The 22,260-nt window shown below is 40.3% G+C and overlaps 1 protein-coding gene across 1 annotated transcript; it reads left to right on the top strand.

Annotated features, from left to right (window-relative positions):
- The first annotated feature begins 78 nt into the window (after positions 1-78).
- LOC110182454 (uncharacterized) lies at positions 79-21,794 on the top strand. Its single transcript, XM_020950488.2, has 8 exons — positions 79-1,011; positions 13,062-13,627; positions 15,960-17,041; positions 17,098-17,196; positions 17,260-17,409; positions 17,473-18,402; positions 18,475-18,537; positions 18,594-21,794. Exons 2-8 carry the CDS (start codon positions 13,421-13,423, stop codon positions 19,654-19,656), a joined length of 3,594 nt encoding a protein of 1,197 aa, XP_020806147.2. The 5' UTR covers positions 79-1,011; positions 13,062-13,420; the 3' UTR covers positions 19,657-21,794.
- The last annotated feature ends 466 nt before the right edge of the window (positions 21,795-22,260 follow it).

A 22,260-nucleotide genomic window follows, 5' to 3' on the forward strand; every position in this document is an offset into this window, starting at 1 on the left:
AAATGTTAATTAACAGTGTCGGAATGCAGAGTGACCAGAACAAAGATATGACAAAATATAACACAAAGTAAAAACAATCCGATTTTGCGGTAATTTTGTTTTTGTTTTCAACGTGAGCGGACGTGAAATCTGTGATGCGGCGACAGGTAGCAGGTGGCGTAGTTTACCTTTACCGCTCTGCGAAAGTCAAGCCGCGACAACAACGGCAACAATAACTATAATCGCAACAACATTCTTAATTGTGTTTACCTTTGATTGCCGCTGCTGCAGCGAGGAAAAGTGAGACTGGCGACTGAAATAACTGCGATTCGTGCGTGTGTGTTTGTGTCTTGTCGCGTCCTCCGCCGCCGCCCGCCCTGTTTTTGTTTGTTTGTTTTTTGGTTCTTATTCTCACTGTCGCCGTTCCTGCCTCTGTCTCTGTCGCTGCAAGTGCACTCGGTTTTCCTTTTCCCCAATTGGAATGTGCAGCCAAAGAAAAGCAGAGCAAAGCCACAACAACAAGGCAAAGGAAGAGGGCAAATGAAAGAACAAATCAGAGAAACAACGGTATTTTGTCAACGAGAAAACCGAGGAGAATTTTATATAAGCACTAAAAGCACATAGCATAATCTACTATTCACATACATTCTGCCACACAACAACAACAACAACAACAACAACAGCACTCGCAATAAAAACAAGGCAACCCAACCTACTACATCTACAACTACAGCAACAACAATAACTGAAGAATAAGCAACGACGAGGCAACGGCAAAAAGTACTAATAAATACAATTTTACACATTCACATTCCATTTTTGATTCTTTTGTGTGTGAAAAACTTATAAGAGATAAAAGCAACAAGAACAACAAAGCAACACGAAACCAACGGCAAATAACAAAAGTATCAGCAGCAGCAGCAACAACAACAACAACAGCAGTAAGCAGCATAGCAAAGCAGCGACGTTGACGACGACCGCGGCAGCGAAGAAGAAGAAAGATAAATACATAGCAATTTCGACTAAATAAAGGTATGTGCTACGACGATTTTACTTGACTTTATTATTACTAACTATACTAGGCGAACGGGCGCGAGCGAGCGAGATGGATGCCACTCGCACACACACACACACTCGCACATTTCATTATTAGTTTAACTCTTCAATTTATTATTGTTATTATTGCTGCCTTGTGGCTCTGCTCTGCTCTCTGGCTCTCTTGCTCCCACTCTAGGCTAGCTCCATCCCGTTTGCTCGCTCCTTGGGGCGCCGCTCTCAATTGGGGGGGCTCTTGCTCTCTGGCTCTCTCCAGCTAGTTCTTAGCCGCCGTCGTCGTAGTTGTTGTTGTTGTTGTTGTTGTTGTTGTTGTTTCTGGCATTAACTATGTTCACTTGAGCGCAGGAATAGTTACGTTAAATCAGTGCGTTTAGTGGTATTTGTGTTTGTGTTTGCGCTTGGGAATATGATGTCTGTCTGTGATGTCTGTGTGTGTGTGTGTGTGTGTGTGTTGTGTGAATAAAGATTACGCTTTTTGAATATATGCCTACGAAAATGTTTAAGAAATATGTACATACTTATATATCGGCACAATTGTAGTTGTGATATATTTGCCTTTTGCCCGTGCATGTGCATATTTGTACGCGAGTGTGTGTGTGTTTATTGTTCTTTCGTATATTTGATCAACCGCTTGATAAAATAGAGAGAAAAACAACCAAGTCAGGTTAAAACGAGCACACGTCGGTATGTTTATATCTATAAGTGCTTTCCTATGTCTGTATGTGTACATAAATTGAATTAAGTGAAATTGTTGTTATTATAGTTGCCGTTATTGTTGTTAGCGGAAATTTCTATACCGCATGTTCAGACCTCAAAATCGTCGATCATTGAGTTCGAACTAAAAAACAAAATCGAAAAGAAATGAAAAGAAAAAAAAAAACACATTCCCAACACACACACATGTAGAGCAACAACCGTTACTTTGACAGTTGGACAATTCTGATTGGGATCTTTGTATCTGTGTGTGAGTTATGCAACATTTCCAGATTCTCCAAAGATCCAAATGTCTACAAAATTAATCACATCTCCCGATGGCATTTGGGCCTAATCGTTTTTCCATTCTCCCCATTCTCCAAGTTTTCCACTTCCACCTAAGCAATCATTATCTATTTATTGTCTTTCTATTTAGAAAAAAGATTAACTAATATAAAGAACGATAATTACTAAGAAATACAGGCATACGTATAAAAGCAATTTTAGATTATTTCAAAGCATATCGCTTTTTCCTTAAGTTATTTATAGCTAAAACTGCTATTGACTTCTTTAACCCGAACTGCTATCTCTCCCAAAACGAATAAATATAATTAATTATATAGAGACTGTATTAAAAAGTTTTTAATATTTACAACGGAGACATCTTATAGAGGTTTTAGTTATTAATTATTAAGTAAGGATACTTTGGGAAACTGAAGCTTATATACCTTTAAAGTTTCTAATTGATTTAGACGATCGTATCGAAAATTGATCATATCTCATATTATATGAGTATTTCTTTGATAATTCAAAGCTTAAAAAAGGCATAACTAAGCCAAAAATGCATTAATTTCAATTCAGAAAGCTTTCCTATGTTAGTTTTTATAAGGTTAACAAATCTGCATACTCAAATCATAATTTAAAATAATTTAAAATTTTGCCAATTTTTTACCATTTCAATTATGGAAAAAAAACCTTCTAAAATATTGAAAAAAATTTTCAAAAATTGTTTTCCTCCAGAGACCGCTAGATCGATTCGGCTGTTCATGCTGATCAAGAATATATATGGTTTATAGGGTCGAAAATGACTTCTTCGTGAGTTATAATCTTCTGACTGAAATTATTATACCATTTTTTGAGGCGATATTTATCTATATTTTTATATGACAATTTTCCTACAAGTAAAAGCTTAAGGATCTCATAACTAAGCCAAAAATTGATTAATTTTAATTCGGAAACTAGTCCAATGTTAGTTTTTATAAGGTTAATAAATCTGCATACTCAAATCATAATTTAAAACATTTTAAAATTTTGCCAATTTATGACCATTTCAATTATGGATAAAAACCTTGTAAAATATTGAAAAAAAATTTTCAAAAATTGTTTTCCTCCAGAGACCGCTAGATCGATTCGGCTGTTCATGCTGATCAAGAATATATATGGTTTATAGGGTCGAAAATGACTTCTTCGTGAGTTATAATCTTCTGACTGAAATTATTATACCATTTTTTGAGGCGATATTTATCTATATTTTTATATGACAATTTTCCTACAAGTAAAAGCTTAAGGATCTCATAACTAAGCCAAAAATTGATTAATTTTAATTCGGAAACTAGTCCAATGTTAGTTTTTATAAGGTTAATAAATCTGCATACTCAAATCATAATTTAAAACATTTTAAAATTTTGCCAATTTATGACCATTTCAATTATGGATAAAAACCTTGTAAAATATTGAAAAAAAATTTTCAAAAATTGTTTTCCTCCAGAGACCGCTAGATCGATTCGGCTGTTCATGCTGATCAAGAATATATATGGTTTATAGGGTCGAAAATGACTTCTTCGTGAGTTATAATCTTCTGACTGAAATTATTATACCATTTTTTGAGGCGATATTTATCTATATTTTTATATGACAATTTTCCTACAAGTAAAAGCTTAAGAAACTCATAACTAAGCCAAAAATTGATTAATTTTTATTCGGAAAGCAGTCCAATGTTAGTTTTTAATAGGTTAATAAATCTGCATACTCAAATTATAATTTAAAACAATTTAAAATTTTGCCAATTTTTGACCATTTCAATTATGGATAAAAACCTTATAAAATATTGAAAAAAAATTTTCAAAAATTGTTTTCCTCCATTGATGGCTAGATCGATTCGGCTTTTGATGCTGATCAAGAATATATATGATTTATAGGGTCGAAAACGACTCCTTCGTGAGTTACAAGCTTCTAAATGAAATTATAATACCCTGTAAGGGAATAAAAACACAAAGAAACCAATTATTTGCACATTCTTCAGCTTGGCAAAGCTGCAAGATTCCTGTTTTATGCGATCTCTACTGATCCTTTGCCTATTTTTGGCCCTTCCCTTTTTTATTAAGCTGCCAAGCCAGCTAGCTGGCATTTGCAGAAAAAGGTAAAAAAATATAAGGAAAACTAAAGAAAAAACCTAAAGCTAGAGAAAAAAATTAAACCCACTAGACGAGTGAGCTGCACATATTTGTTAACATTACCATTACCATATCCCATTTCCAATTTCCATGCTCGCTTCTCTGTGACTCAGAAGACAGCAACAAACAGCAACAACAATAATAATAATGGCAGCGACAAAGGCTGAAATAAAAACGGCAACAACAATAATGGCACACACCTATTTATGTGGTTGCACACACACAACAGTGTACACTTAAAAAAAGTCGGCGATATGCATATGTAACTACTCGAGTATCATTAAATGCAGATCTCTATAAAAGCATAAAATATACAGCAAAAAAAAGAGACGGAGAAGAAGAAGAGGCATAAGCTGGGAAGTAACATTGTTGGCTTGATCGTTTACCCTTTCCACAGGGTATTATTAGCTTTTAAACAAAGTTTGCAACGTAACTAAGAGTAGAGCTTGGGTTTTTCTTATTTATTAAATTTGAGTGGTTAGCCTCTTTATTACGAAGAAATAAACCTAATTACATAACATATAATTTAGAATCCAATAATTATATACAACAATTTTCTTTAAAATTTGTATTCATAAGAAACCCCATATAGTATTACGCTATTTTGTGGAAATATTTCCACCTGCCCTTGTTTCTGTTGCAAGTTCTATATAAATTGAAATCGAGCCAATATGTTATCTGAGACATTAGAACACCTGAACGTCTGAACTGGGCTTAAAGATATTTTAAACTTTAAGTTAGTTTCTAAAGAATTGCTTTGTTATTACTTTGGGAAAGTAATTTTCTTGTAAATGTTTACATTACATTTAGAAGGTCTTGAGCTTAATCTGTAGTTCCAAGTTATTTATTTATTCATTTGTTTATTTGTTCATTTATATTTGTTAACTATCAAAATGTTAGCTTATCCCTAAAAATTAATGAAATTGAAAAACTTAGAAAAGGGTATCACAGATATTCGCTACGTATTGAGGTTAGCCTGTTGTCTACTGCTTGCTTTATAACCACTACCAATACCCACGCACACATGCCCGCCTGCTTGCACACATGCACATGCACTGCCAACAATCCATAATAATCTTCCCGTAATTTATAGTCCAAGACAATTTATGTAATTTACAAATACCAAAAACGATAGAGACGGCACGAAAGGCAGCGCACAGCGAAGAGTGGAGAGTGAAGAGCGGATGAAACGATGAGAGCGAATGCAACTGCTGCAACTAACGATAATAACAATAACGAAAAATACATATAATAAAAACAGAGAAAAAAAACAACAACAACAACGACAGCAAAGCAGCAATAAACAGCTACAGCAACAACTGCAACAATAGCGCACTAAATAAACAATTCAACAAATTTGATCCGAGGCAAACACACACACACACACACACTGACAATCATAGACAACAGACGACTACGACTCACACGCACATAAAAAAATGCATATGGAGAAAAAAAAACATATATAAAAATATGTATGTACGTATGGGAGCAAGAAAAATGAATAAAAAATACAACAGCAGTAAGTGCAGTAACAGAAACAGAAACAGAAATAGCAATAGCAATAGCAAAGGCAAATGCAAAGTCAATAGCAAAGACAGTGCTGCAAAGACAACCTGCATGCTTAGCAAGCAGCGTCAACTGCTTCGACTGCTTGGCGCGTATACAGAAAATGTCGCTCGCTCGCTCGTCGCGCTCCTTCCTTCCTTCCGTCCTTCGCCGCCGCCGCCGCCGCTGCCGTCACTCGGCTCATTCGTAGATTTAACGCTGTAAGCTGCTATTTGCCGTTTGCTTTGTTTGTTTTTTGCTCCTCAAGTTTGGTGAACGCATAAAATAAACAAGTAGTTCGGAGTCCCTGTCCTAGAATTCGACTAGTTGATACCCCCTTAAGAAAACAAAAACAAAAAAAACATGTGACAGGTGTGTGCACTTCCAAGGTCTTGGAACTGCTTGCAGCTGATTAACTGCTTAGCTCGATGTTGATCCTTAAAATTCCAATGGGAATTGTAAGAAACTGAAAAGAGATACTCTAATCAGAGCGAATCAAGTTTCGCAATAATTGTATATATCTTTTGAAGAATTCAATAAATTTGTTTATATTGGAAAAGTGTTTGTTATTCTTAGTAATAACCGATATACCTTCGATACCCTTGCTATCAGAATCGTCTATAAAAGTCTCTAGAAAATATACAACTTGAACCCATAAACTCGCAAACACACACACACACACACGTAGAGACAGATGCTAGCTTGAATGTGGTAATTGCATTTATTGCACGTGCTCCTGCTATCTCTTTTGCACTCTCTCGCCGCTGTCCCTGCCCCTGTGCCACCCCCCCTGTCGCCCTGTCGCACTTAAGAGTCAAGCACAAAATGTAAGGCCATAAAAATATTTTTCAAGCTGTAAACTTTTCTATGCTGCAGTTTCTTTACCTCGCTTCTTTTCCTTTTGTTTGTGTTTCTTCTGTTGTGTCCATGATGATGGTTCTCGTTGTTTGTCCTTCTCTTTCGGGTTTTTCTCTTCTCTGTGGTTTCTCCTGCTCACCGCGATCTCTTCTCTTCCTTCTCTATCGTCTCTTGATACCACCCAACACCCGTCGCCCCCCGACGAACTATAGGGTATCAATCAAGCGAGCTTTTGCGGTTCCATTTGGAATTGACAGTTGTGGTCATTATAATAGGCAAGAGTATAGTATATATAGTATAGAACATCCCAAACTTTTTGAAACATTCTTAATTAAAAACCTTAATAAAATATATATTCTTTGTTTTTTTTTTGTTGGTCATTAATTAGTCCCCAAAATCATATAAAACCTATGACGAATCCTATATGGTGTGTAACTATGTTAAAAAAAAAAAACAATTATAATCTGTTCTGTGCCGTACTTTTAATAAAGGTCAAAAACATTTGGTAATTTTCGAGATAATGCTGATTATAAATATAAATATCTTTTATTTTAGATCAAATTATAATTCCATTATGCCCTTTTTAATGTAACTATTGTTTCCATTACGATGCTAAAATATGTACAGGCCTTGTTTTTGTTTTGCTTTCATTGAAAGATATATTTATTAAATTTAATAATTGACTTGTTCTTGCGATCTTGTCTTTGCTAGTGAGAGTTTTTCCGAGGTCTACTTATGCCAGCAGTCTGGTTGGAAAAGGCAATTGTTCTTAAATTAATAATGAACAGCAGAAGGTCGTACTATTTTAGCTACTATCATTTTGACCTCAGTTGTTGCATCTTTGATGCTTTTTATGGGCAACTTTGCTTGGATATAAAACTTGTCTATTGAGCGGGAAGAGAGAGGGAGCGTTGTCTTCTTTCTTCTGGCTGTTTTCTTCTCACTTCTAAAGCCGAGGTTCCATCGCCTCTTCGTTCTCAGTTCGCTCTTCACCTCTACCTTGGCTTATCTTTGGCCATTGCCAAGTTTTTCATCTAGTTTTTCGGCCTGACTTTTCCCCTCGATCCAAGCTCTGATTCCTGTTCTCGCATGGTGCCTCCTGCTCCATCGCCTCCTTCTGCTCCTCGTTCTTCCCCTTCTGGGCTGCACACTCCCACCCGCCCACACGCATCTCCTTTTGTGGAAGCGGTCGGTCGACTTTGTTTAGAACTCTTTCCCCAGTCTTTGGTCGTAATATCCTCGCTCCATCATCATCATCATCATTACACTAGATTACACAAAAAAAGAATACATTTGACTCTTTAGAAAGAAACATGTTTCTTGGCTTGTTTTAAGGTCACTGAACTCTAAAATGTGTCACTGAAAAGATGTTACAAAGAAGTGATTATAAAATATTCAAGCATATAAGTTCAAAACACAATAAATAAAATAAAAGGTATATCTTTTCCAAATATGTCACTATGTGTAAACTAGTATTATCAGCTTTATTCTGGTCTTCGTTGGAACTTTTCTTTTTGTACACGCATTCCATTCCAATTCTCTCTGCTCTTCTTTAATTTCAATTTAATTTTTGTTTTCTCGTGGAAGTTCTGGGGAAATTTGTAATTGCATTATTTATTTGGCTATTTCCGCGAAACGAAAACCTCAGCGTTTATCATCTGGGTTTTGTTTTCTTCGCATTTGTGCATAGTATTGTATATAGTGGGGCGAATTGTTTACATCATCAGATAAACCTGATACCCCAACTACAGCTATCGATATCGAGCTACTATCGAAATTAATATCTCTCAACTGACGGGCGAAGAAACAAACTAAACAAACACATTCCAATCTTTCCAATCTTCTCTTATTTTCTTTATATGTACATATATTGTGTTGTTCAACTTACAGACATGTGGCATGTGTGCGTGTACATTTCCTCACACAGACAGGGACCACTGTAATCAGGCTCTGTGTGTGAGTGTGGTGTGTGTTGGTGTGTGTTGGTGTATGTTGGTGTGTGTTGGTGTGTGTTGGTGTGTGTTGGTGTGTCTTCTTCCGGAGCTATTGTTATTGCAAGTACACGTAAAATTATTGTTCACGTCGCACATTGTCGTGAGTTTGTAATTACCAACCTCGCCTCACCTCGATCCCATCTCCCACCTCCCATCTCCCATCTCCTATCTCCCCGCTTATGAGGCTTATATGAGAGGTCTCAATGTGCAGCACAGTCAGGCCTAGCTAAGTGATGCTATTCGATTAAGTGATCACTTAATGGCTTGAGGCTTTGGTTGCTTAGTATTTTCAAGTCAATGAAACACTTTATGAGACCCCCTTTAGAATGCACCCTAAAGAAGATTAGAGTTGCTTGTCTTGAATTTGAATTTGAATTTGAATTACTTTAACCTTTTCACTCACTCTTTAGTTTCAAAAGTTATCAACTTGGTGAAATATTTTGGTAATCTTATTTAAGTTGTCTTATCTTGATTTATAATTTTGATTTATGAACAAGAGTAGCTCTTCAGTTGGGTGACTCCGATCGGAAATATTTATAAACACTCTGAAACTTGGGGATTTGTAATCAGTATTTGCTTATGTTGAGTCTTGAGACTTTCAACAACAAAATTCCACTTGCACCGAGACAGGGTGGAATATGATCACATTACTTATATGTTTGTTTGTTTAATTGGAATTGTTTAAATTTCATTGTTCTTATTGGAATTCTCGAGTTACTAATTGGCAGCGATCACTGTGGCTTTGCCATGCATGTTCGTACGTTTGTGAGAGTTGTAGATACGAGGAATGATATTCTTTTGGGGGCATTGCATAATCGGTGTAATCTCTCCTCTTTCACTGTCTTTCCCTCTTCTCATCTCTCTCTCTCTCTCACTCCGGCTCTTTCTTCTTGCCCTCACTGCTTGCTTGCAGGAGAAGGAGAAGGAGGAGGAGGAGGCGCAAATCAATTATGAACACAGCAATTTGTTATGCAAGGCCATGGAAGGCGTGCACTGCTTGGTCTGAGTCTTCTGCCTGCACTGCTTGGGGTTCTTGATCTGTTCTGCGATCTTCATCAAGAAAATGTTATTCTGTAAAGCAAAAAAAAGAAAGGGAAAAATATTCCCCGTAGAAAACTTATGCTTGTGTATCTACTTTAGCCTTCTTTCATTATTTGAAATACTTTCTAAGTCAACGACAGCATTAAGAATTTATCTAGTACTCGCACACACACAACCTTACGTACACACAAGCCTTTACTTTGTCATCGCTCTGCTTGCTCAGAGTCTTCAATTCTTCTAGTAGATGTGCCTCTTCGGCTTCGTGTTCTTCTTAGCGCTTGCGTTCGCGTTCTTGTTCTTTAGCTCCATAGCTCTATTCCATTCCATTCCGTCCGCAAATATGCTCAGAAATATTAAATTCTATGTCTGTATGCGAGGTACCACCATCCCTCCATGCCTCCCCCTTTGTAAGTTGCTCCGCGGTTCGTGTGCGGTGTATAAATTTTCTGTGGAACTGTACAATAGCTAAAATAATCATAAAAAGAGAAATAACAAAGTTTTAAGTCTCAGGCGCGCATAGTGTAAGTGTGTGTGAGTGGAGGTGAACCAACAAACCAGCACACATGTCTATGATGGGAGATGGTGGGGGGGATAGTAAGTGTAAGTAGTGTGTATTTGCTTTTCTCGTCGACTTCTTGAATAGTTGTAGAGTCGTTTCCATAGTTTGTTCATTCGCGGTCGGGTTGGGGTTCGGGGTTCGGGGTTCGGCTTGGGGTTCGGGTTCGGTGTTGGGGCTCGGCTCGGTTCGGTTCGGTTCGGTTCGGTTCGGTTGGAGCTTCGGTTGGGTCGGTCGGTCGGTCGGTCGGTCGGTGGGTTGCTTGCTCTGCGACTGCGGCTTCTACTTCGACTTGGACTTGGGGCTGGCTCGCTCTTCTCTCTGCAGAAATGTAAGTTTTTGTTTAGTTTGTGCAGAAACAGAAAATCCACCGCCGAGTTTCTTGACTCTTTCGACGACGACGACGACGCTTTTCCGCCTCCGCTCTTACGCACCTCTCTTGTAACTCCCTCCGTTCATAGGTAATAAGCATTTCGTTTGTTATAAATTGTATCTCAGTCCGCAAATATTTCCTCATATATATGGATATACCACATGTGTGTGTGTGTGTGTGTTATAAACCTTAAACCGCGGCGGTTTCCACCACCATTACCATTGTATTGTCTCGCGCCTTTTATATGGGTTCCATTTTATTTTTAATTTTTATTTTAAAACTCTAAACAATGTCTGACTGTGACTTGAAATGTTAATTGATGGTGGAGCTCCAAATGCGGGCCTCTTACAGACATGGAAACTATTCATATATACACCGAGTCGAACTTCCATAATCCCAACCAACATCTGTATCTGTCTCACGCCAAATTCAAGTTTCTTTTCAAGATTATTTATGGAATTTAAACGAGTTTTGTTTCACATACAAAATTGAATGTAATAAAAAGTCGGCTTGGTTTTTATTATATAGATGGATGATGGTATGTTTCGAAATTCGAATTGAAACAAACTGACTTTTGAGATGGACTTAATATAAAGAATTTTTGAATACAATTTGGGTTCTTAAAATAAAAAGGATCGTTTTATGAGTTGTGCAAGATATTCTAGAACATAGATTGGATATTCTAAAGCCAAGCTTTTTATGGGGGTATAGTCTTGTATAATGTACAAGATTGTGAGGAATTCCCAAAATATAGAAAAGTGGAAGTAAGAAAGGAATAGTTCCAGGATCATTTCCAGTTCTTGGAAAATGTGCATGTTAAACCCTGTAATAATGGTCTTCTTTTGCAATGGGTGAGGGGGTGGAGTGGGTGGAGAAGGGAGGATTGTAGCCATAAAGCACTCGTTATACAAATATGTATTGCAAATTGCTTTCGTCTTTTTGCCAGTTCCAGTTTCCAGGTGCTGTTGCCTTTCGCTCTCTCCTCCGCTCTTATTCTCACTCCCTCCTCTCTCTCTCTCTAGGCTAGAGCCTGGGCTCGTTCTTGTTCCCTCTCTTTTTTGCTGGCAGTGAGATGTGCAACAGGAGAGAGATCTTGCAAGAGATCAAAACAGAATTTCAATTTGCAAACTCATGTGCCTAGGACTCTCCACCTCTCAACTGCACTCCCTCCCTAGCCACCCACCTTCTCCCTACCTCCCCCCCCCTGTATTTTGGATATAATTTTTTGCACTCAGAAACTGGTTGAGAATTTTTGCATTCCATTGCTGAACTTGAATTGCATTTGGAATTTGTTCGGTGTTCTGTGTGTGTTTTTGCTTTTTGCTATTCTGTGTTCGGTTCTGTGTTTTGTTCCACGCATTTTCCCATTTCCGTTCGTTCACCTTGTGCTTTGCAGTTGAAAGAAGATGAAACCGTGGAAGGTGTGAGGGGGGCGGGGGGGATAGGAGGAAAGGTAAGGTTGCTGTTAAAGTGTTGAGGGGTCGGGGTCGGTGGGGGAGTTAAATGGAATGGAAACATCGATAGTTCGATGACTTTTCGCTTTTCAGCTAGCTGGCAAGCTGGCCAGGCTCGCTTATCGATGACTTGTTGTGATTTATTGATCGAGATGCGTTTATCGACAGCGAATGGCGAATGGCGAAGTAAACTTAATTGCTCAACTAAATTACAGCAATTCCCCCGTCCCTTTGCGGTCTCCCGCCTGCTCCTCCTCCTCCTCCTCATCCTCCTCCTGTCGCATTCCATAAATGAGCGAAAGAGAGCTAGCATATAAATTTATTGTCGTACTTTGTGTGTGTGTGTGTGCTTTGTCTTCTGTCCCCGTATCTCCACCGCCCACCCGCTCTCCCTCCCCCTTGCTTGCTTGCATAGATATAAAGTTTTATTTCATTTCGTTTCGTTACGATTTTTGCTATTATTATTTGTTCGTGTCTCTCTCTTGTCACTGTATGTGTATGCTTGTGTATCTCGCCGTGTAACTGTGTGCGTGTGAATGTTATTTTTTAGTTTCGACTTGTTTTCTTTTGTGTAATTTTATTTTTGTATGCAAGTATGTGAGTGTATCTGTGTGTGTATCAAGTTCATAACTTTTGTATGCGGCAACGACAGTAAGAATTGTTTTGTTGTTTTTGTTGTGTTTTGAAATCCACACAATAAATATGTGTTTGTATGTAGCAAGGAGAGTGTGTATGTGTGTGTGTGTGTGTGTGTGTGTGTGTGTGTGTGTGTGTGGCTGCCATTGTGTTGTCTCTCTGTATATGTGTGTTGTTTTTTATTTTTCACATTTATTTTCTAGTTTGCTCGGTCGTTGTTTTGTTAACTCTTATTTAGTTTTCTTTGCGTCTTGAGCTCTCCGGCTCCGGTATCATATATATTTCTCCTTTGTTGTTGTTATTTAGCTTATTCTTGTTTTTTTTTTCCCCCCCCCCCATTTTGTACACACATTTTCGTTGTTTATGCCCATTATTAATAAATAGTTTTCTTGTTCTGCTCTCATTCCCATTTCATTTCAGTTTGCCAACCGTCGTCGGTCCAAGCGAACGTTCCTGTGTTCCTCCGCATTCCCGGTCGTTCCTGCAAAACGGTGTACCGCAATACGCAACCCCCCCCCCAAGTTCGCTCTCACGTGCCACTTGTTGCCGGCTCTGCTCACTCTACACCCCCTACACCCCCTCTCTGAGCTGTGGGTGAGGCAAGGCAAGGAAGCTGGCGGCAGGCAGAAGAGACTAGTGGAGTCTGAGGTAGAGGGACGGGATGCAGTTGATGGCTAGCGGTTACGGTCACACCACTATCATCGTTGCTTCCTGTTCCTGTTGCTCCCGTTCCAGTTACCCCCCCGTTTCCGTTCCAGTTCCCGTTCGCCCTCTGCAGGATGGAGAGCGAACAGCAACAGGAGGCGGCGGGCGGAAGTCCACAGTTGTGCCGCATCTGTATTACCACCCACCACAACAACAACAACAATAACAACAACAATAGCAACAGTAATAGCAACAACAATGCCGCCACCATTGCGCAAATGATTCCCATCTTCGGCGAGGATGCGCTCTGGCAGAAGATTACCACGCTGGCCAACGTCAAGGTGAGTGCGAAAACCTTAAGAAAAGTAAAGTAAAGAAAGAAAGAAGAGAGGCTAAATGTGTGCGAAAGAGAACTCAATGGGGGACTAGCATCCGGGCAAAGGGGGAGGATGTTGAGTGATTCTAACATTAAGAAGTCAAAGCAGCAAGAAAAACGATGGAGAGAAAAGGAAGGGAAAGGGGGAGAAAGAAGCTAAGAGCTAGATAGGGTGAGCTATGAAGGTCAAGACTTGCAGTGGAATTGTCACACAGTTACAGTGGGTTTTTTTTAATTAAATAAGTTAATTGTGATTTATTGCTAAATTAATATTTAGGAACAGCCTGTAAGCAGCACAAAATTGTAATATTTTCAAAGAAATGTGACAATTTCCTAGTCATAGGTTTATCCATGCCAAAAACATATGCGAAATAAAATCTTTTTTTTTTTGTTACTCGCAGATTATATTATTTTCTTGCGATCACACATTTTTTCTGGAGAAGCTTGACGGTCACTGTATATTTATTGATTTCAATATTTGCTTCCCCCTCTCCCCAACATTCCATCCCATTGATTCCCGAATTTGATTCGAAAAGCTCTTCTTCGAACTGTTTGCACATTAGATGGATCCTAATTTGAATTCCATACAACAGAGAGCGAATGTATGTTTGTTTTGTATATTTTAAAAGCCACAATAATAATAATTCGAAGTCGGGAAGTGTGTGTGTGTGTCTTTGTGTATTTATTTTCGAGGCGGCTCTTCGATTTATAAACCCTTCCAGTGGAAGATAATAGTTGGTTGCTTCTGTTTCGGTTTTCGGTTTTCTGTTTATTTTCTTTGCCCATTTTTATAAGGTGTGTCGCCTATTTGCACCCACTGTCTGTCTGTTTGTAATCCAAGATTGTTGTTGTGTACATCCAAACAGTTCTTCTTCGTGGAATACTGGAATACTAAAACTAAAAAAAAAAGAAACATGAAAGTTATTCACACCACACACACACACACATATGGAACACACGTATTTATTATTCATATTAATTTTCATACACATTCGCTGGGTGTATATACAATGTGGATATAGATATAGATACATATATGTACATATGTAATTTGGAATCAGTTTTCATTGCTTTGTCTTGTTGCGCTGCTTGCTTCCAGCTCCACTCCTCTCTTTGGCCATTTATTCTGTTTATTTGTTCGGCGGCTTGGCTTCGGTTTTGGTTATGGTTTTGGTATGGCTTTTGGTTAGTTTATTTTATTCATATTGTGTATACAATTTTTTCCATTTCATTTCAACGAGCATTTCATATTTGTGTCCGTCGCCGTCGTCGCCGCTCGATGGAATTTCTTCTTGTCTTGTCTTATACATATTTCGTATTTCTTCATTTTATTTCATTTCATTTCGTTGGGTTTCCTTCTTTGCTTTGCTTTTTCGCTTTGGCTTTTGTAAAATAATTTACCGTTTGAATTGTTGTATGCCACCTCCCAACCTCCCCCCCTTACCACCTCCTTTTCATCATCATCTTCTTCTTCTTGAATAGAAGTGTATATTTCCCCCGGTTGTGTTTGTTTTCTTTTTTGTATGTATAATTCATATGTTTGACTTAATTCCATACATTTTTCCTTTACTTTACAACTTTATGCGGTGTCTTGACTCTCTTCTCTTCTCTTAGCTCTTCCGTCTCCCTAAGCTCTCTTTGTCCCCACTTGCCACTTCCCGCTTCCCAACTCCCGTTGTTTGTTGTGGTTGTTGCTTTCGGCTTAGACGTTCGTTGGCCCCTGAAGCAAGGGGGAGGGTGTAGTGAGAGGGGTGAGAGGTGGAGCCGGGCAGCCGGGGAGCAGAGCACGTGAATGTGAATGGGGTGGCTCTCTCAGTGTGTTTGCACTGCTTTACTCCATTATGTGTGTGTGTGTGTGTGTGTGCTGCTTATTCGCCCCACTCCCTCGCCCCCTCACCACCACCCCCCCCTTACATTATTCGCATTTGTGTTTCCAATTCATGTGCATATTTCAATTTGATTTTCTCCTTATGTATGGTAGAGTGGAGTGTGCTTTTCCTCAAATCGTTTGAAATGCTGCAATTTTCTGGTTTATTTGTGCAATTTTCCCACTTGAGTAGATTATGTTGCCAATTCAAGGAATTCCATATGTTGTCTCTCTCTCTATCTCTCTCTCTCTCTGCTTCTAGTCATTAATTCATGTAACGGTACTAGGGTGCTGGTAATGTCCTAATGCGCTCCTTTAGTTGGTTAGATCTGGCAACGCCAGGAATTAGGAAACCGTTACTCGTTAGGTTAGGCTAATCCCTTTTGGCTACAGTTAAAGTTGCCCTAACCCTTGATTTTCTGGCTCTCAGATCAGCAAAAATGATACCCTGCCGCAGCAGGTATGCGTAGACTGCGCCCAGCTGACCATCTCCGCATGCCAGTTGAAAAAGAAGTGCGAGGAGGCGGACCACTTTTATCGCCAGCAACTGCTGCCCCGTCGACAGAAGATCGAGGGCGTAGATCCGTTGGAGGTTAGCTCCGCCGCTGCTGTCGACCAGGCCAAGAGCAGTGGCTGCAGCAGCGGCAGCGGAAGCAGCAGTGGCAGCGGCAGCAGCTCCACCAGCAGCAGTTCCTCCTCCGACGATGATGAGGAGGAGGAGGAGGAGGAGGACAATGATAACGAACAAGACAATGCCGGAGGCGGTGCTCCGCACAAGCGTTTGCCCAATGGCCATGGCATTAATGGCCATCGTGGGGAAGAAGATGATCAGGATCAGGAGCAGGATGAGCAGGATAACGATAACGATCTGGAAGCAGTCGAAGAGGACGAAGATGAGGAGCTGGAGGAGGGCCAGCGCAACGGCGTAGAGTTGGTCGTAAGCAAGCCAGATGATATGGAGGAGCTGAATCCGTTGGAACACCACCATCACCACACCGATGACGATGGTGAGATTACCGTCCATGGTGTGCATTCTAAGGACCCGCCGTTCGACATTAACTCGATCCGGCTGATGCAGGAATACATGCAGCACCAGATGAACAAGTTCCCCAATGGCCAGACGGGCCAGGATATGGACCTTGATCTTGACCAGCAGCAGCAGCAGTTGCATAACCAACAAGACGACGTTGATGACGACGATGAGGATATGTCGCTGCCGCTGATACCAGAGATTGAGCTTATTACGCCGGGCGATGAGCCACCGCCATCAGAAGGCAACGGCCTGGCAATCAACGGCGTGGTCCAGGGATTGGGTGGACCGGGTTTCCAGTGCCCGCACTGCTATCAGATCTTCGAGATGAGGCAGATCCTCAAGGCGCACATGCAGAGCGTGCATGGTGCCCCGGGACCGGTGTACGAGTGCAGCAATTGCCGCAAGACCTACTTCTACAAACGCTTCCTGGAGAAGCATATCCGCCGTGGCCGTTGCGTCAAGAAGCGTCGCAATCAAACGTAAGTTCCACTATTCCTTGGTTTTTATATAGTCTATATCTTTTCTTCTGGATCAGTCGTCCCATGCAGTGCTCGGATTGCCATGTTCTCTTTCCAACGGGCCATCATCTTGGCTGGCACAAGCGCACCGGATGTCCTTCAAAGGCAGCCAAGATGTGAGTTTCCCCTAGTTAACTGCTTGAAATTGTATTATTTACATTATTTATCTATAACTTTAGGCCCCTGCAGCAGCTGTTTAAGCAAAATATAGTGCAGTTTAATAATTTTCCCAAGCGTATAGCTGCGGGAGGTGGCGTTGCAGGAGGCGGAGGAGGAGCAGCAACACGCAAGCCCATAGCTCCTGAGCTTCATGTGATTAACAATCGCAAGTATGAACTATTAGAAGCCTGTAAGGATCCCGCTCTAACATTTAATTCCTCTATCTTTCTCAGGCTGGGATTAGTGAACAAGCGCAAGGGACGCACTCGCATCAAGCTGGATGCCAAGAAGATCGCTCTGGCCAAGCAGCTGATATTGCGCGAGGCCACCACCACGGTGATTGCAAACGAACTGAACATTTCGCGCACATTTGCCTGGCGCCTGCGCAAGAGTTTGGTCAATGGGGTCAGCTTGCACGAGCGCGTGGTGGATCCTTCCCAAGAGGATCAACATCAGCAGCAGCAACAGCACCTCCAGCAGTTGCAGCAGCAACACCATCATCATCATCACCAGCAGCAGCAGCAGCAGCAGCAGCAGCAAGTCCATAAGCAAGAGGAGCTGGAGCGCGAGCGTGAGCGAGAGCATCAGCATTTGAACCTGCCATATGGCCACCTGGGACTGGGCCTCATCAAGGAGGAGCAGCAGGATAGCGAGGATGAGCAGCAGCAGCAGAATCACCATCAGCAACAGCACCACCACCAAATCGGTTTGATGGACGAATACGGAGCGGACGAGATTGGAGCCGAGGAGACTGCCGGCTATATGGGCGATGAGGATGCCGTCTCCGGATTGCTCCACAATGGCTATGATCCCGATTCCGATCCCATTGAGCATGATCCCTTCGAGGGCACCACCGCCACCACCGAGAATGAGCGACATTCCAATGGGCGGCGTCCCGGTTCGATTTCGCCAGCGGTACCAGTTCCGGTGCAAGTCCATGCGGTCACGCGTCCGGAAGTTGAGGCCTACAAGCGTCTGCTGGCCGAATCCCAGCACTTTCCCCACATTGTCAATGCCCAGCAGTTGCAGTTGCAGCAACAACAGCAGCAGCAGCAGCAACGGGAGAGGGAAAGGGAGCGGGAACGGGAGCAGATGCAGCATCATCAGCAAAAGGCACACAATGGAGGAATGCCCATGCTAAGACGTTATCCAAGCACCGTTATGTAAGCATTACATATATTTATACATGTTTAAAATGTTGATTTTAATTGTACAATTTAATTAAATCCTCACAGGCACGCTTTGCCCGTCAACCTGTCTCTGCGCTCCATGCCGCCTCACATGAACAGCAACGAAAGGTGAGTGTGTGTTCTCATCGCAGATAGATCATGCTAATATTTAATATCCTCCACAGCAATGGCAGTTCCAGCAGCAACACTGCAGCTCCTCCGCCCGTTGCTGCGGCCTCCTCCTCGTCCACAACGACCACGCCAACCGGCAAGAAGCCCCGCAAGCCGAACGTTTTTATAGATGATGAAAAGTATGCCATGGCCAAGTTGTTGGTGGCCCAAAATTCATCGACCATGGAGATAGCGCGAGCTCTCAATGTATCCCAGATGACGGCCTGGAAAGTGCGCGATGCCATTCTCAAGGGAGTGCCGCTCTCGTATCGCAATAAGCGAGCCGATGGCAGGCATGCCGAGGAGCAGATGACGGCCAAGGAGCAACAGCAGCAGCAGCAACAACAGCAGCAACAGCAGCAGCTTGAGCAACGCCAACAGGAGCTGCAGCAGCAGCAGCAACGCCAGCAAGAGCTTCAGCAGCAGCAAGAGTTACAGCGCCAGCAGCTAGAGCAAATGGAGATCATCAAGCAACAGCAGCAGCGTCAGCAGCAACAGCAGCAGCAGCAGGAATTGCTGCTTCAGCAGCAGCAGCAGCAACAGATGCGTCACCACTCTCCAGCAGCAGCAGCAGCAGCAGTATCTGCGGCAGATACATCACATCACTATCAACAGCAAGCGAAGGCGCTGCATCCGCGACGTCGTCTAAAGGCCGCCGAACGCGAGCTGCGCGACAAGGAGATCACGCGTGAAATACTCGAGTTAATTAAGGAGGATAGCAATATACAGTACTGGAAGGTATCTGCACGCTTGGCCGAAAAAGGCATCAATATATCGCCCTCGTCCGTCTGCCAGAAGCTCAAATCTATGGGAATTCATCGCCGTTGGAAGCCGGGCGATAAGCCGCCCATGTTGGCTATAAGTCAGCTTAAAGCGGCCACTGCAGCTGCAGCGGCAGCGGCAGCGGCGGCAGCAGCAGCGGCTGCCAGTTTGACAGGAGGAGGAGTACCAGGAGTCCCCGGCGGAGGTGGAGGAGTTCCCGCCGGTAGTGGCTTTGGGTTACCCGCTGATGATGGTTATGAGCCGCAGCAGTTTGACATGGGTGGGCCACACTTTCTGAGTGCCTTTACGCGTTAAATCAGCAGCAGCAGCCGTGTAGATCTAGACACTACACATGGGTTTGAAGTGAAGGAAAGAAAGAAATTAAGCTTGCAACAATTTCCAGAGAGAGAGAGAGAGAGAGAGAAGGGATAGAGAAAGAGAAAGAGAGAGATTGTAGGTTTATTGATGAAAGGAAATTAATTTTTAGATCGACAGTCTCTTGTTTCGTTCCGTTTCGATTTGATATTCTCTCGTTTCATAAGTTTGTTTTTATTTTTCTTTTGTTTTCGTTGCAACTGCATACACATATGAATATATATACAAATATGTATATATATGTATCACACATGAATCGAAACACATTAAGTTGTATTTTTTATATAGTATTTGCTGTGGAGGAGTAAGAACAACTTCTTATTTGTATTTTGTAACCGATATGAGATAGATATATATTGTACGATTCTGTATTAGATTTATGTACACAGGTATATCCCATATATGTATATATATGTATACATATATACACACACATGCCCATTCCAAAACGAGGAACCATTCGTAGAGCCCTTCCTTTTACCCGTTGAGCAGCTTCTTCCACCCAAAAAAAAAAAGATAAAACAAGAAAAACACACATTTAGCCGATAGTTCTAATTATGTTAGTCGTACACCTACATTACATACACATATACATATTTATTGATGGCATTATTCAGTACTGAACTCTAAGTTAGTTAAATTATTGAAGGCATCAAAGCACGAGTAATTAAACAATCAGAACAAGACAAGGAAGCAGAACAAAGCAGCAGCTAGACCAGGTTTAAAAAGAGGGAAACTAGCGACATAAGTGCAATTATTAACTAGAAACCGGAGCAGAAATGCAGAAAAGCTGAAAGCGGTATTAAGCAGAGAAATGTTAAACATTAGCCAGGAAAGCAGAGAGGGGAAGCAGAGAGAAGGTTGTGCAGCTTGCTTATAATTTCCAACTTCATTTTCCGTGCAATGCAGCAAAATGCTCCTCGTGCAATTCCAAACACTAAGCCAGCCTCCATCCAAGCCCCATTTGATGTGGAGGCAAGACCAGAGATCAGTGTTATAAAAATATTAAGTAAAAGATTACAAAAAACGAAAGAGAATTACAAAAATACACATCGTAGCCAATTGTTAGTAAAAAATGAGAGAAAAAACCCACAAAAGAACAAAGCAAAAAACAAGACATGGAGGACTCAGAACTGTATTTATTTACAGACAATTTAGCGGATATTTTATTTTAATTTCCATTTTTGTTGAAACAAAAGAAGAATTGCATTTGTCCTGCGATTTATTTTTGGATAGCTTTTAAGGCTTTTAAGCATAGAGCAAAAGAGATAGAGACATAGAGAGCGAAAGAGTAAGAGTAAAAGTTGAAATATATATATTTTTTTTAATTTTTTTGTTTAGTAATTAATAATTTTAATTTTGCTACAATTTGAAATTGTAACTGCTTTTTCAACAATCAATCCACTCTATAAATGATTCCCTCCCTCCAACAAACCCTTACACACACCAAACACACACACACACACACCACTAAGCGCAAGCGGGCTAACGAACTGTGCAAAGTATTTTCTATATGCATTACTCTATATAAATATAAATATATATATATATAAATATATAACCATAAACAAATATGTAACGTTTAAATACGCAAATTACACTTATGAAGTAATTTGTTTTTTTTTTTTTACTTTTTTTTTTTGTATTTATTAGAAGCAGCTTTTAAAAATAATCATAGAATTATGTATCTTTTTTTTTGTATGAAATACAAAGAAGAATATCGTTTAGTTAAAAGTAAAAATAAATATATTAAAAACGTATATACTCGTAAGGATCCATTGCAAGCAGCATCAAACAAATAGAACTGACGTGCCTATGTAGCGATTAAATCTGACACCCACACACCACATACACACATTCACACACACACACACACACCTAGAGAGAAACTGATGTAATGCATAAACAAATAATCATTCCAAAATGTCATATAAAGGAAGAGAAAAAACAAAACTAAAAAAAAACAAGGACATTATATATGATTACATAAATGTAGCAGAATATATATATATATGAAACATGCTCTATATATATGTATATTTTTTATTAAATATTCCATTTGAAAAAAAAAGAACAAATGTGTTGTGTTATTTAGTTTTTGGGTAAAGATTAGATAAAGCATTTGGCTTATTGCTATATCTGTAAGGCTTTGCCAATCTTATTTTCTTAATGATTGCCATAAAATATGGTTTTTAAAATTAAAGAAAATTTTAGAAAACAATTATATTTTGATTGTTTAACAAGATCAGCAAGATTAAGAGCAAGATCATAGTCCCTGCTCGGTGGCAAATCAATTGATTTTTGATTTATTTTTATACCCTTGCAGGGTATTTTAATTTCAGTCAGAAGCTTGTAACTCACGAAGGAGTCATTTCCGACCCTATAAGCCATATATATTCTTGATCAGCATGAACAGCAGAATCGATCTAGCCTTCTCTGGAGGAAAACATTTGTTGAAAATTTTTTTCAATATTTTATAAGGTTTTTATTCATAAATGAAATGGTCAAAAATAGGCAAAATTTTAAATTATTTTAAATTATGAT

This window comes from Drosophila serrata, unplaced genomic scaffold (assembly GCF_035046125.1).
Source record: "Drosophila serrata isolate PLE 108 unplaced genomic scaffold, ASM3504612v1 contig_190, whole genome shotgun sequence".
Lineage (NCBI taxonomy): Eukaryota > Metazoa > Arthropoda > Insecta > Diptera > Drosophilidae > Drosophila > Drosophila serrata.